This window comes from Juglans microcarpa x Juglans regia, chromosome 5S (assembly GCF_004785595.1).
Source record: "Juglans microcarpa x Juglans regia isolate MS1-56 chromosome 5S, Jm3101_v1.0, whole genome shotgun sequence".
Lineage (NCBI taxonomy): Eukaryota > Viridiplantae > Streptophyta > Magnoliopsida > Fagales > Juglandaceae > Juglans > Juglans microcarpa x Juglans regia.
Window position 1 is genome coordinate 21,775,337 of NC_054603.1, and position 24,290 is coordinate 21,799,626.

General features: G+C 35.9%; 2 protein-coding genes and 1 long non-coding RNA gene across 3 annotated transcripts; all 3 read left to right on the forward strand.

The window, feature by feature from the left end:
- The first annotated feature begins 714 nt into the window (after positions 1–714).
- LOC121267435 (alpha-L-arabinofuranosidase 1-like) lies at positions 715–14,452 on the forward strand. The gene is given in 19 exon segments (XM_041171293.1): positions 715–909; positions 1,717–1,928; positions 2,412–2,466; positions 3,026–3,196; positions 3,199–3,236; positions 3,492–3,613; positions 3,709–3,862; positions 5,037–5,106; positions 5,788–5,933; positions 6,059–6,104; positions 6,202–6,254; positions 6,581–6,725; positions 7,365–7,483; positions 7,630–7,701; positions 7,782–7,885; positions 10,361–10,417; positions 10,540–10,738; positions 11,940–12,086; positions 14,031–14,452. Coding segments are annotated over 18 exon segments (2,028 nt in total). The 5' UTR covers positions 715–909; positions 1,717–1,748; the 3' UTR covers positions 14,181–14,452.
- Positions 7,892–9,495, forward strand: LOC121267436. The gene is made up of 2 exons (XR_005940995.1): positions 7,892–8,374; positions 8,433–9,495. It is a non-coding gene; the product is annotated as an uncharacterized LOC121267436 (long non-coding RNA).
- Positions 14,453–16,097: 1,645 nt separating the features above from the next.
- LOC121267209 (protein FAR-RED ELONGATED HYPOCOTYL 3-like) lies at positions 16,098–16,922 on the forward strand. The gene is made up of 2 exons (XM_041171061.1): positions 16,098–16,287; positions 16,374–16,922. The coding sequence occupies exons 1-2, from the start codon at positions 16,201–16,203 to the stop codon at positions 16,920–16,922; spliced, it is 636 nt and encodes a 211-aa protein (XP_041026995.1). The 5' UTR covers positions 16,098–16,200.
- The last annotated feature ends 7,368 nt before the right edge of the window (positions 16,923–24,290 follow it).

Sequence of the window (24,290 nt, forward strand, 5' to 3'; positions counted from 1 at the left end):
AAAAGTAACATCATTTTATTAATGTGATCGTGAAATGACTTTGATAATAATTTATCTAAGTGATCGTACACTCGCAGAATAAAAAATTTTTGCTCTTTATTAATAAATCGTGAAATGATAACGAAGGGGAGCTTCCAATTACGCTATGTTCTATTTTTTATTGGGCTTACTCGGCCTGATTTTCTAATTATATTGCAACACCAGAATAAAATTGGATTCGAATCAGTTGGCCCGATAAGAATGGAAATCAAAATAAAAAAAATTATTCTCATTAGTTATTATTTATTACTTCATATTTTATGAAAAATACTCTCACACACTCTATAAAAAAACTATAAATGTGAAGTGTGAGAATAACTTGTAGTTAATGCATAGCATTTCTCAATAAATAATCATCCAATTCTACGAAGTCTTTAGTAACAAAATTTATTGGATGATTTAAACGAATACGTAAAAGGTAATGCATTTAGAGCATCTTGTGCATGCGTATTTGTTGACGAAATCGTAAACATATATAAGAGATGGGTAGAATAATATTCCAATTATCCTACGTTTTATGAAGAGATCTTCTCTCTTTAGTACTCTTGTTATAATTAAGGGCGAGATGTAGACAAAGGATTTTTACTAAAAAAAACTATGGGGAAGATGGAATCCATGGCGAGGGGTCCACGAGCAAATGACGAAGTTGTACCTTGCAATCCACTGCCCAAACCAAAGGAAAACATATTTTGCTTACGCGAAAGCAAGGCAACAAACACTCTCGACCCAATTATAAATTGACTCTGTTGGGATAAACTTTAGGCATTGAAGACAGACAGAGTCAAACCTCCCACTCGTTGGAGACATCCGCCATCCATCCAGCAACACTGTTGTCTCACTCCTGTTTTCTTTCCCCAACAATCCATCCTGGTAATTCTATCTCTCTCTCTCTCTCTCTCTCTCTCTCTCTCTCCCCTTTGAATTTCCCTTCTAAAACTTATTTCTGGGGATCATTATTTCTGGACTTATATTCTGTATTAATGGAATTGCGTCTTGGATGATTGTTGGGTATTCTGTTGTTTTGCTTTTAAACTTGGGTTCTCCCTTTTTTGGTTGACTATGATAATTGAACTGAAGTTCATTCTCTGTGTTGTTTTGTTCTTGATTAGATTGGTAACGAAGGCAATAATGTCATTTTAAGGCTTAGTTTCTGATTCACGGTTCTACTTTTTGTTTGGGTCTGCTCTATTATTTCGGGGTGTTTCAACAACTCTCTCTCTCTCTCTCTCTCTCTCTCTCTTCCCCTCTTGTATTCAATCACGGGAAATTGTTCAAGCCACTACCTCTGCTGCAATTGCAATGAAAACTTTACAAACTCGGCAGTTTACATTTATTGCCTCCTCCAGATTAAAATAGAGATCATATAAATGAAATAATGTAAGTGGGATTTTATCATGAAGTCATCAGCGTCAACTATTTATTACTCTCATTCTTCATCCCAAAATATTTGGAAAAGACACTTCGTATTAATTATATTGTCCAATTTATATAGCTGGTAGTAGTATTCATCTGACAGTGGCTAAATGGTACTGATCAAACAGTTGCTTACGGGTTCCTAATTTTCGGCAGTTCCTAATCTTGGGCATATCAGACAAACGTGTTGCTTATCCTTTTATCTTCTCGTTTTGTTTGATTGGTCAGAATGTAACTGAATATGCTCCTTTATGTCTTCATAAGGTTTTGAACAGATCAGATGTGGTGAGTACAAAATGGGTTCTTGCAAGGTCCCTTACAGTGTTCTTCTGCTTTACTTTTTCGTTGGGAATTTTTTTGTGCCTCAATGTCTTGCTATTGGAGTTGACGCCAACCAAACAGCATTGCTGCTTGTAAATGCTTCTAAAGAATTGGGACGGCCAATACCCAAAACACTTTTTGGAATATTTTTTGAGGTTAGTTTGTTGACCTGGAATTACACATTCCCTTCAATTCTGCTTGATTTTCACCTATAAAAAATTCTGATTGATTTTCAGTTGGTCTCTTTTTCTCTCTCTTAAATCTTCATAGTTTCTTTTTTTGAGTTCCCAGTTGTGCTTTATATGCTATCTGTATTGTAACTATGGTTTAGTTCAAGTTTGTATCCTTGCAAATGGCAACACATATGCATGCCTGCGTTTACACATTCATGTATGCATACCTGTGCACCAAAATGGAGTTGTGTATCTCTAGGAGTTTGAGACTTTTTAAATGGAAGCTTGATTGGTCTGGCCATGCTCCATTTGATTTTAATCTTGTAAAATGTTTCTTTGGAGAAAAATAATTAGATGGATAAACTGTGTAGAATTTGTGAGCCTTTATAATGTGTATGATGATTTCTGTGCGTAATAGAAATTTATGACTAGGGTAAATGATCATCATCTCAAATGCTTCTGCAGGAGATCAACCATGCCGGTGCTGGGGGGTTGTGGGCAGAGCTTGTGAGCAACAGAGGTGATAATTTCCTACTACTCTAAACTTCCAATATATGACCAAAATAGTAGAAAGAAGAGACCCATAGTAAGCGTTTCAATGTGTGCCAGATTCTCACTAAATGCTTGATATTACTTTTCTTAGATTTACAGAAGATTTATAATTCGGTATCCAACTCTCAAGCTAGCTTTGTATATGTGATATCCCATATTGAGTGGTTAGTGTAGGTGGGCTATGAGATTCCACATTGCTTGGAAGGAAGAAGTATTTGCTACTTTACAATGTTCTAATGGGCCTCCAATTGTACCATTGACTAGTCCTTTTGGAGTATAGGCCCAAATATGGCTTAGACCTCCCTTAGGGCGTTACAATATCGGTCTAAAAATCCTCATTGAATCTTCCTATGACATTTTATATCTTTGTCTATCTATTTGTTGTCACACACTACCAGCTTTTTAGATGCAATACGTGATATTTGAATTTGGCAGATTGGTGGCTCACATGCCTTTTCATGTCCGGTTGACTTCAAATTCCTCTGTATATTATAATATCAGGGATTCTCATGAAGTTCCTTGTCCAGGTTTTGAAGCTGGGGGCCCTAATGTTCCCTCAAATATTGACCCCTGGTCTATTATTGGGGATGACTTTTCCCTTATAGTATCGACCGACCGCTCGTCATGTTTTGAACGCAATAAGGTTGCACTCCGAATGGAGGTGCTATGTGGCAGTGAAGGTACTGCTATCTGTCCAGCTGGGGCGTTGGTGTTTATAACCCAGGCTTTTGGGGCATGGTAAGCACTAGTTGCTACCTCTTGTACAAGATTACTGATATGAATATGCTTCAAACCTTTTTGCTCCCTTTATTTCTTTTTCACCCTGATCCGGAAGACTTAAAGGTCCAAATCTAGTGTGCATGGAATCACGAACTTTGTGGGAAAATAATGAATATTTTGAAACGATTTAGAGTCTATGTGAGCTTGAGGAGATTTAATTGTGTAGGAAACAAGATGCTGTAGTGTGACAAACTGCCTTTTGTTTTCTTTCAGAATATTCTGAAAGGAAAGACATACAAAGTGGTTCTGTATGTTCGTTCTTCAGGAGCAATTAATGTATCTGTATCATTGATGGGCTCAGACGGCTTGCAGACTCTATCAACTGCTAACATTATGTGAGTATCATTTGCACATTCGTTCAGAGTTCTGTAAATGTTATGTGATCAAATGGGGCTAATGCATCCTTTGAAATACATTCCTTGCCTCGCAGAGCTTCTGCATCTGAGGTCTCTAACTGGACAAAGATGGAGGTCCTGTTGAAAGCCAATGCCACAAATCCTAATTCTAGACTTCAATTGACAACAACCAGGAAAGGAGTTATTTGGTTTGACCAAGTGTCAGCTATGCCCTTGGATACATACAAGGTATTTGCTGATTTTCTATCGCATATATGCTTTTATATGAGTTATAAATATGCTCAAACTGTGGCTTGTATACATAGATATAATATGTTATACATTTATACATTCTTTTTATATGAGTGTAACTATTGTAATTATCCTAAATAAGCATGTATCTCTCTCTTTTTAGAAAGGAGGTGAAAGGAAACCGATAATCTCAAATGTTTATAAATGAATGAATTGAATGTGTTCTTTAAGGATGGTTGGTGAATCCAATCTGTCCATCATAAGTGATGGGGTGCCTATTTATTTTTCATGTTTCTTTGCATTGCCCCTCTCCCTTGTACCATGCAATGGAATTTATACACGTAACCCGGTGTTTTTCATGCCTGATGCAGGGGGTAACACTTACTTTGTCTTAATTTTGATTGTGAAAATATGCACATTAAGGAAAGATCTTTGAATATGAGATGGTTATAGATTATTTTTAAGGCCTCCCTTGCCTTAAAAATCAGATGTTTATTTGTAAATCTAGTAAAAAGTAGTCTGAATACATAAGCCTCTTGTGGTTTCTGCAAGTGGCAATTATCAGCTGCACTTCCTTATGCTAATGTTGTTTCTTGCTTTTATGTCAACCCCTTTAAAAGGTAGTATAAACTAAATTGCTCTAATGAAGCTTCGGGACTTTATCCCAGGAAGTCCATTAAGAGTGAAAAAAAGAAGGTACAATACATTAATTAAAAAAAGTAATAATCCGTGAAAAATCTGAGACAAATCTGCATAGATTGTGCTATTATTGTCAACAACCTGACAAGCATTTAGCCACCATTGTATTTTTGAAGTTGAAATTCTCCTCCTTAAGTTTGGTTAAAAGCCATAGCCACTTAATGACATAGAAACGTAAGGGAGTACAAATCTTCTTTGACCAATTTTTGAGATTCGGACATTGGAAGTGGAACTACCTTATGGAAGTTTGAAACTTCTATATAGATTATATATGCAAGGTTTCACCTTTAATCCATGATGCTTTTTTCACGTTGGAAAATGAGATCTTCAGCATAAGTTATCCAAAATAATTGTTTATTTACTCATTTTCCAGTTTTGACATTGATAGTCACAAAGAGCGTCTTCTTACGCCTTGGTACATGCATTCCTAGCATGTCTAGTTAGTCATTTGACAAACGTTGTCTTGGCACAGGGACATGGTTTCCGAAGTGAGCTTGTTGAAATGCTGGCAGATCTAAAACCTCGATTTTTCAGATTTCCAGGTAATTATAATTTTATGTCTTCAAACTAAAATTTTCATGGTAGTGGTTTTTTTCATACAAGTGAACTTAGTAATATTTAGACTTGATCGTACCGGTTTCTGAGTCTAAATATGTGGATATTGAGGTTTATCTTTTTTGAATACTTGATCTATGCCTTCCTTTTAGGCACATGGCGGTTCCTTGTTTTGATTACTTATTTGTCTCAGCATTTTTCCCTTTATGACACACGACGTGTGCTTTTGTTGGTGCGGAGAAATCCATTTGTGAAATCAAGTAGAGTTTTCTTGAAGTTTTGTTCAGACAGATCTACCTATAAAAAAAAAAAAAAAAAAAAAAAAAAAAACAGAGTTTTCTTCAAATGGGTCTTAATTCACACTTATTTTGCCTCTTTGATGTCTGTCTTAGGTTTATGGATTGTTTTGACTTTAAATCTTCAGGTGGAATTCTTTATCCTTTTTTTGTTATTCTGGGGCAATACCATATTCAGGGGCTTTTCTTACATGTTTTATTGCTTATGAAAAAGAAGGGTTGTATTGTATGTTACTTTACCTTAATTTAATGCTGAAAAGCCACAAATCCTATAACTTTTTGGTGAGTGAAATGGACAAAAACTTATGAAGCCTTTCAGATTGATCTTCCAACCTAACTATAGATGTATTCCCTCCGAATATATTGCATCAGGTGGCTGTTTTGTTGAAGGTGAATGGTTAAGAAATGCATTTCGCTGGAAAGCAACCGTTGGACCCTGGGAGGAGCGACCAGGGCATTTCGGTGATGTTTGGATGTACTGGACGGATGATGGCCTTGGCTATTTTGAGTTTCTCCAAGTAGGTATCTTATTTAATGTTGTGGGTGGAGTATTTTTGTAGTTCTTAGTAACCTGAATAAGTGCTATGTATGCTGCTTGAGCATGTATTAATCCATAATATTATTTTTTTTTCCATTTCTGCAGCTAGCAGAGGACCTAGGGACGTTGCCAATATGGGTGTTCAATAATGGTACTTAACCAATGCTTGGTGATTTTAACTATTTTTCTTTTCAATATAGCAGTTGAATGATATATCTCTTATTATCTTTATGTAAACAATTCTACAGGAGTCAGTCATAATGATCAAGTTGATACTTCCAGTGTCATTCCTTTTGTGCAAGTAAGTCTGATTTTGTTGCTTCCTACTACATTAAGTTGATCAACTTGATCAAGTTAATACTTCAACGTTAACTGCATTTTATGGAGGGAAGATGTTTCATTTGAATCTCATTGGCCTAATTTCTGTTGTTATTACGGATAACATTTTAATAGAGTTTTATCGGTCAAAAGGGGGGAACCTGATAACAAAAGAAAAATGAAACCAATTTCGTGTTACTAACATCTCCCCCATTCATGTTTTGTAGAATTCAGCCTCATTGATTGGTGGTAAAATTATATATTGCTATGCTGTATAATTTTCTTTGATTAAATCTGACTTGATTACAGGAAGCCCTTGATGGTATTGAGTTTGCCAGAGGTGATCCTAATTCTACATGGGGTTCCATTCGAGCTGCAATGGGACACCCAGAACCTTTTGACTTGAGATATGTTGCTATAGGGAATGAGGATTGTGGGAAAAAGAATTACCGAGGTTTGCATATATTTTTAGTTGTTGATGATGTTGTGCTTAGTTTTACAAAATAGCTTATAAATTGAGCATAAGATGACCTACTCCATACATCAAGTAAGATGTCCGTGTACCACCTATCCATATTGCTAAATTATTTTTTTCTGTATAAATCAGTAAAGTCTATTTCCCATTTTATCTTATTTCCAAAGTCATATAATCAATGAGCTTTACTTCCCTTTATAATGGGTATAATAATCTAGAATAATTAATAGTATTTATTTAAAATAGTTATTCTTGTGCATCACACAGATCTATGACTATTTTTCCTAATGTCTAATGATGTAAACTCTAGTATTCTAAGAAAAAAACTAATAGTCACACTAATGATCCTTATTGGCCTTTATATGGCTCATTATGTCTTTCTCATGCACATCTCACTAAAAGCATTGTTGAAAAACTCTCGACTTTGGCTTCCAAGGAGATTGTGAAGTGTACTGGATGCTTAATTTAACTGCCAGCCATAATTTAGTTGCAATATCCATTATTCCTTCTAAAAAAATTAAAACCCGAAAAATTAAAGAACAAACTATCATTGCGATACGGATTGTTTGTGGATTCCTTTTATTTATTACTTATCTTCTTTACTTGTTTATTGGCCAGGAAATTACCTCAAGTTCTATAGTGCCATAAACAAGACCTATCCAGATATCAAAATGATCTCAAATTGTGATGGGTCTTCTCGAGCGTTGGATCATCCGGCCCACTTTTATGATTTTCATGTAAAATTTCTATCACCATTTCTTTTATTTCATATGTGAATGGACCTTTGTCAACAAACAATTGCGTTATGATTTGAATGTATTCAGTCTTATGTTGCTCAACAAGGAACGAGAATCTTCTTACCACTGTCTGGCTTCTTGTTTAGATTTATACGTCTGCCAACAACTTGTTTTCTTTGGCTCATCAGTTTGATAATACACCACGTGATGGTCCAAAGGTGTGTTGGTGCGCTCCTCTTATAATATTTACTTTTGATGAAATACCTATGAATAATGTTTCCATTGAAATACAATTCAGGCTTTTGTAAGTGAGTATGCTGTAACTGGGAAAGATGCTGGCAAGGGAAGTCTTTTAGCAGCACTGGCTGAGGCTGCATTCCTTATTGGGATTGAAAAGAACAGGTTTGATGTAACTTTTTAACTTGCGTCCTGTAATATTGTTCTTGCAAAATGTAATTACTTCACTTCACACCAAATTTGACATTTCTTTTTGCCTTCTCTTGATAAGTTCTTTGCGGGGAAATAGTAAACTAAGGTATCGGGCCACTGTTGAAACTTCTATAACATGATGAGTTTTCCCCACTCTTTTTCCCAGTGTAAAACATTAACTATTTTACTCCACTAGATTTTCATTTGTGAACAAAAAATTTCATTCATTTTTATTTAGAAATAGTGTATATTATAGAAATATTCTGCCTTGGTTACCATTGGCAGAGAAGTTATATCTCTAGGCATGTTAGTTGTTATGTTAACTACTGGTCATCTGAACTTCAGCAAGAAGCTATTTGATATTTTGAAATTGTAGAACACCTAACCAACTCAACATTGGATGGATTCGATGTTTGAAAAATATTCCATAGTTATGATTATAAATATTTTAGTTCCATAATGGTTGGTGGCATGCAATAGTGAAGAAATTAGTCTTAATGCTCCCAACTGTGCTAAGCAGATGGAATGATTGAGTTAGAGTTCCATAAGACAACCTTAAATGTGAACTCGGGGGTTTGGACAGGTAGATTAGCAGTAAGGAGGTTGAGGTGGATTTTCTTCTGGTGAGAGTTATGGACTTCCCTCCTTCTAGGGGATTGAAGAACAAAGTGTTCCTAATATCTTTCCCATTTCAGAGAGGGAAAAAAATCATTAGCTGCAGATTGGCTGTTAAGATTTCAGTATTGCTGATAATTTGAATGATCCTCCAGGAGAGGCTCACTAGCTTCAATGGATTGGTTGAATCCATTTTGTTTCTTGGTACATATAATAAGTCATTCAGATTGATTAATAGAGGTAAAATCATAAATAAACATGCTTACATATATATTATAAACCATCTTTCTCGTGCATGTTAATTATTAAAATGATGAACTTGAGGTATATCAACTTGAATTAATGAGTCAAGAGAGGTTCTTGAGTGGGCATAGTTCATTTCATCAATCGTGTAATTATTTTAATGTAGAATATTTCATTGTCATTGGCTGGCACAAATTGAGGCCAACAGAGGCCTCCATTAGTGAATGGTTTGAACTGATATCTAAAATACTCAAGACTGTTTGTAGCGAGAATGATGATGTTGAGATGGATGAGCAGAGTATAAATAAATAAAACCAAATCCAAAAGCCTTTATGAGAAGGAAACGGTGGTGATGCTTTTTGATAAAATGAAGGATGCCATCCTATATGGTTTGCTTGGATGCAACACAGGCATCTGCCGACAAAAGAATCATTTAATTTAAACTAAGGGTGCTAAAAGGTCAATAAACTGGTCAGATAGAATGTGTAGAGGGTGTGAGAGAAGCCATGATAGCTAGGATATAATGGATCGTATGGCTTTAGACAATGTTGTATGGGAAATAGATTGAGATTAACCGAAACAAAGCACGTGTTGAGCCTTTATTTAGCGATAAATTCATTATAATATTTAGTGATAATGTGTAGAGGGTGCTAAGATGCATGTGATATGTATTAGTACTAGCTGTGGAACAATTAACATTCTAATCATTTCTCTAGTTGAGCCAAGAAGAAAGCAAAATACAAATAATACAAAAGAAAGGAAAATTCCAAAAAATGGAAATCTACAAATGCTGTCCATAACATCCCAAGCTTGCAGTTCCAAGTGATCCCACCAACCCTGAAGAGACTAGACATGACTGATGCTAACCGAAAAACATGCTTTGGCAATTGAGTGACAAGAAGTGAATCACCAAATAAGTTGGTGATTACTTCTGACCCTTACAAAATGCACGACGACAGTAACAAAAAATCAGTTTCAGGCAACCTAGCTTTCAAGTACCATCCGTTAGGACAGGTCTTGTTGTTTGCCAACAAATATTTGGTTCTTTTTAGAAACTTTATGGTGATAAATTCACGGTTCTAGAATTCATTTCAGACAATTGAACCTTCAATCCTTTTCCTTTTAAGAACCAAAAATATTTGTGCCAAAATAAAAGATGCCAAGAAGAACAAAAGGCCTTGGACGCGTAATGGATCTAGAAATACGACATCCCCCTGACCAAATCCACCCACATTAAACACCATAATTATGAAATTGTCCAATGTTCGGAAATTTTCAGTTCAGTTTTTAAGGGTAACAGCTTCCACATGCGGCCATTTAGTTTCACTAGTAAATACAATTGGGTATACAGAAAGAATGCCTAGTTTGTCTCAATCTAACCTGCTTTGATTTGTATTAATTGGCCAAATTCACAATGTTAAGCCTCTCAAACATACCTGATGAGCAGTTTTCTTAATAGTTGAGTTTCTGGCCGGAGGAGATCGTAAATAAATACGTGTTTGTTTAAAATGTCTGACCATCTCAATCATGAAGAATATTATCATCTATCAGAGAAATAAGCTGCTAAGGACTTCCATTATTTCAATGCAGTGATGTAGTTGAAATGGCAAGCTATGCACCACTTTTTGTGAATGCCAATGACAGGCGGTAATTTTTCTCCCAAACTTTTATTTTTAAAATATCTTTCCACCTGTTTGACTTTTGAAAGAGAAAATTGAACCTCTATGCTATATAATTGTTGTACTGAAATTGTAAAACTATCTATCAAGGTGGAACCCAGATGCAATTGTCTTTGATTCTTCACAGCAGTATGGAACACCAAGCTACTGGGTGCAACGTTTTTTCACGGAGTCGAGTGGAGCAACTGTTCTTCATACAACACTCAAATCAAATACATCTACTTCTCTTATTGCATCTGCAATTACTTGGGAAGACTCGGATGTTGACAAAACTTACCTAAAAATAAAGGTATGCTTACTTGTAATTAATCTCACTATCTTTATGCACTACCCCATTTTCCAGCACATACAAATTCAAAGATATTTTTGGATTTTACTTTGTTCACTGGAAACCATGAGGTAATTGTTTTCATGAATCACTTATCCTGAAAGAATGGTTCTCTCTCTCTCTCTCTCTCTCTCTCTCTCTCTCAGAGGATCACTCCAGAAGTGTATATTACATATCTTATATATATAATTTCTATTGTTGACACTCAAAAATTTGTTTAGCTGGCATACTCTTTGTTTTCTTATAACATTTTGGTCATTTGTGTTGCAAGAAATGCAGGTATTGGCTCTTATTAACGTTCTTTCATAAATTGTATTGGATGAAATGATACGGTGTCTTATTATGCATTGTACCATTCCTTTTTGTGTTCATGTTGCTATCTTTGCCTGTATTCATTCTGTGGTTGCACTCCCCTTTTTCTTATACATACACAACAAGTATGCATTGGATATCTATTTATTTATTGGTTGGGGTTCATCTGCAGTTATTGAGAAACTTGAGTTTTTTATGCTGAATGTTGTGCTATAGTTGTGTGTATTAAATGTGCTTCTGTTGGCACAAAAAAAAAAAACCTCCATGCTTTCTAATTTATGTGTAGACATGAAAGGAAAGAACCATCCTATGGAAGTCCAAGACTGCAGAACATTGTTAGACACCATACGCAAGTGGTATATTGAGCACCCATCTACCCAACTTTAGGAACAACAATAGTTTTTTAATCATTCTATAGTTTTGCCTTTCAATCAAATATTGGGTGTAATGTGATTTAGCAAGCTTTTTTTATTTAGCAAACTTATATGTGTACTAATTTCTTGTATACATGAAGTTAAAATGGTGGAGAGATGGTTTTTTCTAGAGGTAGTAAATTTCAATTGTTGACTATACAGGAGAAAAAAAACACGTACTCAAAATGCATCGATAGATAAATATATTGATGAAAGGCAAGATATAGTGCAACAATGGGTCGTGTAACATTCAGATCAGTGTGATGAATCTTTGTAGTGATTTTGCTAAGCTCTCTTTGCGTATATCCTTGAAGTTCTCAAACTTGATAGTTGCATCAATGGCTTTTGTCACTGTCTTATAAACTGATTGGACTATTGTCTGTATCTGACTTATTGGCATTGTTTTCATTCTGGGAGGATTTTTTTTCTTTTTGCAGGTCGTGAACTTTGGAAGTGACCAAGTTAATCTCAAGATTAGCGTGGATGGAATGGAGCACAACTTAATACAGTTATCTGGGTCAACAAAGACAGTACTCACCTCTAGTAATCTCATGGATGAGAATTCCTTCCAAGAGCCAACAAAGGTAATTCAGAAATCTCTTTTTTGGTCGTATCAGAAAGCATGTCTTCTAACTGATGTGGGGTTCTCCACATATTCATGTATTTGTACATGCTATTTCAGAGGTACACTTTATGAATGCCCTTTTCATGATTATCTTCAATAAAAGATGATCTCTGGACATTATGAAATATTAGGAGAAGTTATTAGTATATAATTATGAAGTAAGTGAAATATTCTTTGACCATGACAATGATCTAGGGGTACATTCTGAAATATTTTGAAAGATAATGGTCGTGATAAGATTTTTCCACCATCTTCACACCCAGCCAAAGTTTGGTGAAAAGCTAAAGGAAAAGTTATTAGCAGTTAAATGTTGATTTATTTATTTACTTCTGAATAAATGTTGATTTAATCAGGAACTAATTAAATATCAACAATTTAGCCAAGTTTTGCTATTAAAATCTTCTAGTCAATTCAGTCTATCTAGGGTCATCATGTCTCTTGTTTAGTTGATGGCTTCCATGACTCCCTGGATCCACCACAAATAAAAAATGGCAGTATGATATAAAAGGAGACGAAAACTTGACAAAGGGGAAAATTATTCTCATAAATATAAAGATGATTGAAGATCTGTAAACCGACAATAAAGCCAAGTACAACCCCTGGCTATGCAGTCAAAGTTGGATCTCAAAATGTGTCAGAGAGTCCCCCATTTTCTGAAAATTTCATGGAAGAATTTGAGTCTGTCTTTCGAAATGATACCAAGGACTTCTTAAATTTCCTGAGATTCAAGTGCTTGTTCTAAGGAGATGTAGGAGGATATCATCAGAACCTTTGCTCCTTAGATTTCTTTTGATGAGATGGCCTTCGACAATGGTTTTTATGCAATCCACAATTTTGAGTATGCTTCAAGCAAAAGAAAAAATGCTACCCTCTTTTGCTTTATTAACTATGGTAGACGCAGGAAGTGGTATAAAAAGGAACTTGAGGCATAACATACTGCCAATCTTCTGTTAACTAGGGTTCCAAAACAATTTTATGTTCTGAAATATATGTAGTCTGATTGCACATTGTTTCCATAGTCCTCCCCTTTGTCGCACACTCGGCTTTCAACGTATCACTCCTTGATGATAATACATCTTCATTTATTTAGAGATAACCCTATCAGCTTAAGTTTTTGAGATATCGAATTGTAAATGGTACATTTATTATCTTCTAGTGAGTTTTTCATTCTTATGCATTTATTCTTTACCACTTAATTTACTTTAGGGAATATTTGGCTATCCTTTTAATCACTAGGTATACCTCATCCAAATTTCTAAAAGCATGTTCTAGTACTTCCTGATTTTGTTTTATGGCTATAATCTTATTTAATCCCCTCCTCTTAACGGATAATCTTGCCTATATAGTAATGAGGATGCTTTTTGGGTTGTCCTCGATATCAATCTTTTTTTATTAACATCTTTAGTTATTATACCAATCTAGTTACTCTAATTTCTTGGAACAAGTTTCTATTTTTGTTTCTGCACTTCTTTTCAAGCCCTTGCATGCACATAAAGGAGAGATATTTGTATCAATTGTTTTGAGTCACAAAGGAGAGATACTTAAGCAGAAGGCAAAGGACTATATTCATTTTGTATTAGAGACTAAAACAGTTCAGTTTTAAGAAATTTACCAGAAGTTTAATAGAACCTTATACAGGGAACTAGCCTAGGGTGTTTGATTAACGAGTAATTCTACATACAACTGTGAAGTCCATAAATGCCCCATAATCGCTTTGAAAAAGAGTGAGGTCCACTATTAAAAAATTAATTTTTTCATGTGGGTCCCATATTTTATTCATTTTTTTCAAAGCGATTACGCGGCGGTTGCACAATTAACAGTTGCAAATATCTTTCTCTTGATTAACATTTATCAAAAGGTTTATTTTTTTTATTTTTCGTTGTCTTTCATTGTGAAAATGCAGGTCAAGCCAGCCAAGACTCTGCTCGAAAATGCTGGCAAGGACATGGATGTCATCCTCCCTCCACATTCTTTCACTTCATTTGATTTGTTAACGGAATCCAGCGACCTCAGGACCATGGCTACTGATACCTTCTCCAGATCGTCTTACTAAAATATTTAACCGATGAATTATCAGGTGTAATCTTAAGAAATAAACTAATAATTCAACAAAGGTTGGGCATCCTTTCATGCCAACTGTTCAGCTGGAGAGTATATTGCTGGAATATATTATCATAAAAAAATAATATCAAACTTCTTGCTTCTTTTCAGTTTTATGCCGGAATGTTAATGTATGATTACTATATACAATACTCTTGTTGGAGAAATTCTGTCTTCCAGTTCGGGATATTCCGATGCGCGTGTTAAAACGTAAAATTCCAAGCCTAAATTCCTTTCCAAGTCATTCCAAAATACTAAATGGCTGGTCCAGAAAAATCATTGTTGATGGCGAGGGCTGGGCGGCAAGCCCATGCAATCGAGGCTGCCCACCCAATCTGCCCAGCCTGCAGGGATAACGGCTGAAAATCTGCCCGTTACTCCGGATGGGCGGATTCATTTAAAAATAACAATACTGCTATAAACAACCATCTATAGCAACCGCTACGTAACCAGCTAACATGGCATCATGTCAGCCGATTTATTTAATTAAAAAAAAAAAAGAAATCAAAGACGGAAAGAAAAATGAGGGAACTTTTACATTTCCGAAGAAAAAAAAAACAAAAAACAAAAAACAAAAACAAAAAAAGCAAAAAAAAAAAAAAAATGCAAAAATACAAAACTGTGGAAGAAGAAATTGAGCTCTAAGGTAGTCGATTTTTTGGTCTAGAAGAACCGTAGACATCCTCGTTCGTGTTTGCGTGAACAGCTATGAGATCTCTTCTATCTCTATTCTTCGGCTTCGTGTCTTCGTCTCTAGCTTCAAGTAAGACATCCCACGTTGTCTGCTTCCTGTCTTCGTGGCTTCCTTCCTTCGTGTGTGGTGTTTTTGTTGGCGTTTTGGTGGCTAGAAAGATCTATAAGCATTTTTAGTTGTTAAAGAGGAAGGCTCCAAAGCCACAGTGTTCGTCGAGGTCGGCCAAAAAGTGTAGGAAGTAGGAAATAATTTTCTGCACTGATTATCTCCATTAATTTTGCCACATGGTTCGCATTTTATAGATGTTAGAATTTCATTTTGCCGCTTGTTACGTAGATAATGTGGTAGTGCAAAGAGTTTGTTTTTGTTGGCTTCTTGGTTGGCATTCTGTGTTTTTGTTGGCTTCTTGCCACAGGGTTAGCATTCTGTTTTCCTTGGATTAATGGCACATTCTCATGTTTAACTACATGAAGACATTATATTAAAAAAAATAGAAGACAATTTTTGAATTACATAATGCGAACAAAAGGGTCTGTTATGATTCAATGGATACGTGGTCAATGGTTTAGCGAATAGTTTGGGTTGGTGTATAGTACCTCCTACAAGAACAAGAAGACATTTAGATAATTAAGTCAAGAAATATTATGTGAGATAAATCAATTGAAGTGGACATGTGGAAGAAATAGTACTGTATTTTTTTTTTTTATTATTCCATAGTCGATTTTCTACAGAATGCTTTATAAATTTCATATTAGGTTCTAAATTTCTAGTAATAAAGGTGAGTGATACCATTAGTGAGCTAATTTTGGGGTTTAGAGACTAGGTCGTTCAAACAAAACCATTTCATAGTTAAATTATTAAGAAATTTTCAAATGATAGAGTCCATTCTTCAATTGTTTTTAAAAAAATCAATTTCTTTTGCTAATAAATTTAATTCATTGCACATGCTAATTGTTCATGTAATTATTTTGTTAACTTATTTGGATCATTTACATTGATGCTTCTAACCTTTGTTTTCACAATAATGATCAACTTAATCTGGTGATTTTCTTCTTGTTCTTGCAGGAGGTATAGTTTTCCTTGGGATTGTTAGCATGGAAAAAGGAGAATACCACTCAGTTGGGCTAACACCAAGTAGCTAAAATCCTCCAAGAGCAGTATGTAATATTATTTTAAAGATTTGTTGGAATGTGTTGAGTTGATATTTCGTGGTTGCTACTCTCATTATTATTTTTTATGTTAGGACATCTCAACAACTACTCCAAACCTTTCAAATTATATGCACGTTTGGCATGGACCAGTGCTTGCATGGTCACCGGCCTTTATGTCATATCCAGATGGCAACCAATATTCAATCAACATTCAGGTGGTGATACAAGTTTGTTATTATTTTTTTTAATAAATATGCTTTTTCAAACATTTTAATTGCATTAATTTTTGTGATTTGTGCAGAATGTTGGTTACAAATTTCAATATGGGATGGGACCTCCCATTCCTCTCATCACTACCAGCTCTGCAACGAGCTCAAGAGTTCGTACAAAGGATCCACCCAATTGTAAGGAAACTAAAGCACCATATTCATCCTTTAGACTTGATGAGGAGAGTAAAGAGGATACACCAGATTCACGAGATACCAAGGATGGCAGTGTCGGGACACCTGAGTGTGTCCAAATGGATGGTGGTGATATGATTGAGGAGCCAAAGTCGGGGATGGAATTTAATTCTTTTGAAGAGTTATTGACCTATTATAAGCAATATGATAAGAAATGCAAGTTTGGGGTGATGACAAAAAAGAGTGAAAAGGTCAATGATGAGACTCTTAGATATGTCACCCTAGCTTGTGCCCGTGGTGGGAAAGCCCAGAATAGAACATTGAATGTCGCCAAACCACGTCTGATAGGAAAGACGGAATGTAAGGCAAAGATTAATGTCTTAAAAGTTGAGGGAAATGTGCGGTTGACAACATGTCATAATATCCATAATCACAGCCTCAGTCCATAGAAATCCCGCTTCTTTCGTTGCAATAAAGAAGTTAGCAAGACCATAAAAAGAGATCTAGATATAAATGACCTGGCTAGGATTCAAATGAATAAGAGCTTTGGCAATCTTGTTGTTGGCGCAAGTGGATTCGAGAACCTCCCGTTTTTTGAAAAGGATTGTCGTAATTATATGGATAAGGCAAGACATCTGCGACTTGGGAAAGGTGGCGCTAGAGCGCTTCGAGATTACTTTTTAAGGATGCAGTACAAAAATCTCGGGTTCTTTGCATTGATGAACTTAGATGATGATGGGAGGTTGAAGAATGTATTCTGAGCAGACCCCCATAGTAGGGCAACATATTAGTATTTCTGTGATGTGGTCACATTTGACACCACGTATCTGACCAATAGATACGGTATGCCCTTCACACCATTTGTTGGTGTAAATCACCATGGCCAGTCAATTTTTTTGGGAGTAAGATTGATATCCAGTGAGGATACCGAGTCATTTGTGTGGTTATTCCAAACATGGTTGAAATGTATGGACGGTATAGCTCCAAGAGCCATAATCACAAATCAGGATAGAGCGATGAAAAATGTGATTCCCATTGTATTCCCAGAAAGCCGACATCGATTTTGTTTGTGGCATATACTGAAGAAAGTCCCTGAAAAACTTGGCTCCCATTGTTCGTACAAAAGTGGCATGAAAACTGCTTTGATGAAATGTGTGTATGACACCCAAACTGTTAAAGAGTTTGAAAAATGTTGGGCGCAGCTAATCACCACGTACAACTTGCATGAAAGTGCCTAGCTACAAAGTTTATATGATGAGTGTGAGCATTGGGTACCGGCATTCTTGAGGAACGTATTTTGGGCTAGAATGGGTACTACGTATAGGAGCGAGAGCATGAATGCATTTTTTAAGGGTTATGTTCATGCTAAGACAAATTTGAAAGAATCTATCAACCAGTTTGACAACGCATTGAAAAAGAAAATTGAAAATGAAATTGTCGCGGAATTCCACTCATTTAGTGTCTCAATTCCCTGTATATCTAGATCTCCAATTGAAAAGAGATTTCAAGATCTATACACGCATGTTAAATTCAGGGAAGTTCAACAGCAAATTACCAGCATTATTGATATGGATCTAAAGTTACTTAAGAATGATGGTACATTAAAGACCTATCATGTAGAGGATGAAGTTCTAGTAGAAGAGTTCACTAAGCCGGTTACACGTTATGTGGACTTTAGTGAGGAGGATACAACTGCAAAGTGTTCGTGTGGGTTGTTTCAGATGAGGGGGATATTGTGTAGGCATATTTTGGCAGTATTCAAATGTAACGGGATTAAGTCTGTGCCAGAAACAAACATTTTAGATCGATGGAAGAAGGACATCAAAAGGAGGTACACGTTAATCCATAGCAGCTATGATGCAGTGGATCAGCGGGCAGATGCTAACATATATTCAAGTCTGTTGAATACCTGTTATCAGATGATTACTCATGCTGCGGATTCGTTACAGCATACTGAGGATGCAACTATAAAATTGAATGCAATGATTGACTTATATCGTGCCAACCAAGAACCTTCATCTAGTCCCATAACTCAGGTGAATGTTGGTTGTGCGGCAAATGATATAACTACGGCTGGTAGTTCAAAGCAAGTACTCAGTCCGAACGTCGTGAGAGGGAAAAGCAGACCTCCATCTCTAAAAAGAGCATCGACGATAGAGAAAGACATGTGGAAAGTTAAAGCAAAGAGAGGTATTCAAATGTAACGGGATTAAGTCTGTGCCAGAAACATACATTTTAGATCGATGAAGGAAGGACATCAAGAGAAGGTACACATTAATCCATAGCAGCCATGACACAGGGGATCAGCGTGCAGATGCTAACAAATATTCAAGTCTGTTGAATACCTGTTTTCAGATGATTACTCATTATGCGGGTTCGTTACAGCATGCTGAGGATGCAACTACAAAATTGAATGCAATGATTAACATATATCGTGCCAACCAAGAACCCCCATTGAGTCCCATAACTCGGGCGAATGTTGGTTGTGCGGAAAATGATACAACTACAGCTGGTAGTTCAAAGCAAGTACTCAGTCTGAACGTTGTGAGAGGGAAAAGCAGACCTCCATCTCTAAGGAGAGTATTAGGATAGAGAAAGACATGCGGAAAGTTAAAGCAAAGAGAGGTATTCAAATGTAACGGGATTAAGTCTATGCCAAAAACATACATTTTAGATCGATGGAGGAAGGAGATCAAAAGAAGGTACACGTTAATCCATAGCAGCTATGACGTAGGGGATCAACGGGCAGATGCTAATAGATATTCAAGTCTATTAAATACCTGTTATCAGATGATTACTCATGCTGCAGGTTCTTTACAGCATACTGAGGATGCAACTACAAAATTGAATGCAATGATTTACTTATATCGTGCCAACCAAGAACCCCCATCGAATCCCATAACTCAGGCGAATGTTGGTTATGTGGCGAATGATACAACTACAGCTGGTAGTTCAAAGCAAGTACTCAGGTCGAACGTTATGAGAGGGAAAGGCAGATCTCCATCTCTAAGGAAAGCATCAAGGATGGAAAAAGACATGCGAAAAGTTAAAGCAAAGATAAAGAGAGCACCAGTGAAGGGGAAACGCAAACAGGTGCAAATTTTAAATATTAACAGATTTAAAATACCATTTAATGCAAATATGACAAAAATGCTAAATGTTATTTGTGACTTGTTCATTAGCGAGATGGAGGGGAACCAACAGTCGTGGACACTTGCAGGAGCTTATTTGGCCATTCAGAGATGAATACTCCTAATGTTGGACAAGTCTAGGCCCGAGAAATGGTGATTGATAGTTAAAAAAATGTAAGTGGATCTCTTGTGTTGTCGATATTTTAATAGTATTAGTGCAAAGCAAACTAAGTTGGTGTTTACCATTTACAGATGCAATTTGGGTTAGATGGATCCCAACCAGGAGAATTTGGGTTGAGTGAATCACAACCGCCGCAATGATCTGATTCATTGAGTATGTTATTAATAATACTAACATTTAATATTGTTACAATTGATATTTTTAGTTGTCATTTCGGAAACTGAAGTGATCTATGTTATATGTTTTGCTGGGCTTACAAGACTTGTTGGTAGTTGTGTATATGGATCCAATTTTTGCTATTTTGTTAATTAGGAAGCTATTTGTTGATATTTTTGTGTATTGGAACATTTGTTGGTATGTGTGTATTGGGAGTCAAGTGGACATTTGCTGGTATGTGTATATTGTGTAGTGGTAGGTGTAGTGCTGGCCAAAGTGAAGTAAAAAGTAATGTTGGCGATGTGGTTCATGTACTCCAGTACTTTTATGCTCAATTTGTTCATGTTATGAGCTTTGTGTAATTCTTGCTATTTTGTGTAATATAGTTTCGTGTTTGGCATTTTGTGTCATCACTTTTTACAAAAATGCTTATTGGTCAAAGTGAAGTAAAAATTTCAAGCATCTGAGAACAAGTTTGAAAAACTGGTCTATAATAGTTCTACTATATGTACAAACTGCTTATACAAACTACATGCTACAACAAGCTATCCATTACAAACTGCTTCTCAACAAACAATATCCAACAATGGGCAAAGTGAAAAACAAATTGAGGCAAACTAGTTTACAACCAATATCCATTACAAAACTACAACAAACTGCTTTACAAACTGTACATAACAGTTTTAAAAACTGCTCAATATCAATACAAAACTGCAACAAACTGCTTTACAAACTGCTCTGTTACAAACTGTACATAATAGTTTTAAAAACTGCTCAATATCCATACAAAACTGCAACAAACTACTTTACAAACTGCTCTGTTACAAAATCCATACAAACTATACATAACAGTTTTAAAAACTGCTCAATATCCATACAAAATCCATACAAACTGCTTTACAAACTGCTCTGTTGCAAATTGTATATAACAGTTTTAAAAACTGCTCAATATCCATACAAAACTGCAAAAAACTGCTTTACAAACTACTTTGTTACAAAATCCATAGAAACTGTGTAACGCCCCGATCCCGAAGGTCCGGAGAGTTAGCTCTTTATACCTAATATCAACTTAAATAATACAACTATAAAATCTTGAAAATTTTATAAAATATTAATCCATTTAATTAATTCAAATATCTAAGTTCCTCCATAGGAATAATAAAGAAATTCCCAACAACAAAAATTAGAAATTCTCCAAAAACTCGAAAATATCCTCAACTCATCAAATCAAAATACCCGAAAAATAAATCAGTTGACTAACTACGACTCTAGTGTGTAAACATGAGCATTTACAGAATTCAGAATATAGAAACAAAATATTTTCTTTTAGAATGCAGAATCAGAATAACATTTTCATAGTGCAGCGTCAGAACATGTTATCAAAAATATCAAAGTGAAAGTTTGAAAATATTCATAATCAAAATCCCTTTGGCATAGCATAAAGTGAAACATCATATCTTATCTTATCATATCATAACAAATACCATGTTTAACCTCCGTGGTAGGGTTGTGCAAACCCCGGTAGCTAACTGAGCAGAAACAGAATGTGAATCTTCCCCTTATTCATTCTCGGAGTCCCGAGTATGCACATAGGAAAGACTACGCAGAAAATCACTTTGTTTCCAAAATGAGTGAACCAAAAACAGAAAAGTTGGTACCAACCCGAACAGAGGCCACAGTTTTACACACGTGGTGAGGTTAGAACAGAATAGAAACAGAAACAAAATGTTATGCCAGAGATTTTCAGAAATCACATCATATCATATCATAGTACAGAAAATCTTCTAAACAAAACAAAATCATATCACAAAACATATTTTATGTAGAAAATTTCATATTCGCTCTCTTTTTCAAAGTTCAGAAATAGAATGTCAAAAATAAGCTCATGTCTACACTAGTCATGACAGAAAATAATTTCTTCTTAAATAGAATCTCATGAATGATGCAAAACAAATAACTGAGGTAGTTTAAATTTCTTTTCATAATCAAATATGTATATTTTTCAAAAATAACCTCAGCTCATTTTATTTTAATGCAAAGTCTAGTATAAGAACCCCGCTTACCTGGGCTTCTTAGCTTCTCAGGAATTTCCTCAAAATGCCGAACAATTATTAATTGTCACCTATAACATAATAACGTAATTCTCGTAAATTTCTAATTAATCACGTATTTCGATATTTAATCTTAAGCTTCTAAAATAACCTATGTAATTCCTCAAAACCTAAAATTACAAATCATCACTTTCTAAAATCATCAATATTGATTTAATAACTTTGACCAAACTATTTAAAAGTCAAACCTATTTATTATTGCAAACCAACTATAAAGTTTAATACTGAAAATATAATTATCCCAAAATATTTTAAAATAAACCACAACTATTTTCCAAATAGACTAAACCATATCTAAAGTGTAAAAAAAATAACATTACACCAATATTTTTTACTCTAAAAATAAAACTTTACTTAATAACATGTTAAAATACTTAAGTGATTTTCTGTGATCATAATTAAAAATGTTCAAAATAAAATTTTACACTTACTGTAAAAGTAATATACTACCATTAGTACAATTTGGAAATCCTATTTATTTTCTGCAAAATTTCTTATACCACCCGCATAAACCACGTAAAAACAGATTTAATATAACCAAAAATTTCAACTTGAACCCATCCAATAATAAGGGTAAAACTATAATTCCATATCGAAATACTATGCAAAATCTAAGTTTACGTAGACTTTAAAGGAAACGCATTCATGCAGTCTCGGTGCAACTATCGGCGAGGACAAGGGCACGAGGTACTCACCGCGAAGGGAGGAGCTACGTGCAATGCGGCGAAGAAGGTCACGACGGTGAGGCACTGAGAGAGAGAGAGATAAGTGAGAGAGGGAAACACGATGCGAGCGTGTGGCATGCGGAAGGGGAGAGAGCCCACCGTGGGACAGCGAGAAGGCGTGCGACTGGTCAGGAGCTACATGCGGGGGTTTCCGTCGTGTAACGTGGCTGAAAAACTGAGGGGCACAGGAGAGGGAGAGGGAGAGGCTGGCGGAGGAGCTCAGTGGAACGGCTCGAGCAAGGACTGCTCTATTTTTCAGACCCGAAACAGAGGAGTTTCAGATCACTCCGTAGATGGTTGTTCTCGGCACTTTGGTGGTGGTGCAGCGGTGTACAGCGCTGTACAGCGGAGGAGTTGGACTACCAGTGATGGTCAAGTGGAGGTGACGCACGGCGAGGTAGAGTTGCGATCCGTGGAGATGCAATGCATGCACGGTTGCATCGATTTTTGTATGGAGGGCAGCGTGAATTCTGGTCGGTGCACGGTGGAGATGGGTTGGTTGATCAGAGGCTTACGAGGGGGTGCACTGGTTTGCGGCAGTAAGGGCGACGGAGGGTTGGCTTACGTGGGGTGACTCTCAGTATGGGAGTGCATGAAACCGAGGGGATGGAGGCTGGGGCTTGTGAGTCTAAGGTGGGGTGGCGGCAAGTGTTTGGGTCGTTTCTAATAGCATGGGAAAAACCTATGAGTGTCTATATATATATGAGGTGAAAACTCTAGAGAGACGAGAGAGACGTGTGTGCGGATGAAAGGTTATGTCGTGTGTGTGCATGGAGTGGACGGGAGGGAGACTTACGGGTGAAAAAGAAATATAGACAGAAAGAAAAAAAATAAAAATGCGGGAAAAAAATTAACGTGTGAAGAAAATAAAATAAAAAATAAAATGAAACTAAAAAAATAATTGAGCTTGATTGGGTCCAGGTGTTAGAAACTGTACATAACAGTTTTAAAAACTGCTCAATATCCATACAAAATCCATACAAACTGCAACTACAAACTGCTTATGCATGACATCACTGTTTTACAGTTTTACAAAATGTACATTTTGACAGTTTTACAGTCTACTCAATATCCATACATCAACTATATCAACTACATAGTCCAATACGAAACCAAAACTCCAATACTACCAAGCAACAACCAACATGCAACTAGAAATGCAAAAGCCCAATACAACCGAAGTAGTTGGAGTGAACGCCTTATTTTAGCTGCTTGTTCCTGAAGCACCAACTTCTTCTTCATAACCTCAATCTCCCTCTTGTAGACATCATCGAGTATCTTCTCGAGCTCTTTCTCCTTCCTTAGCAGGTCATTTGTTCTTCCTCAAAGTTGGAGCCGATTCTCCTCATTATTATCTGCCCACTTGAAAAATTTGCAGTATGGTAATCCATGATGATTTTAAACATATATAAGAACTGTTAGATGTTTTAATATTATTCATTACATGAACAAAAATGTTTTATGTACAAATGATGTACCTTTGTATTGTACTTTGGACACCCTAAGAAGGGTC

Excerpts from the sequence above, each read along its gene's own strand:
- LOC121267209 (XM_041171061.1), top strand. The coding sequence starts at position 16,201 with ATGCACGTTTGGCATGGACCAGTGCTTGCATGGTCACCGGCCTTTATG. Across the intron at positions 16,288-16,373 it reads AATATTCAATCAACATTCAG|AATGTTGGTTACAAATTTCA; the intron begins GTGGTGATACAA and ends TGATTTGTGCAG.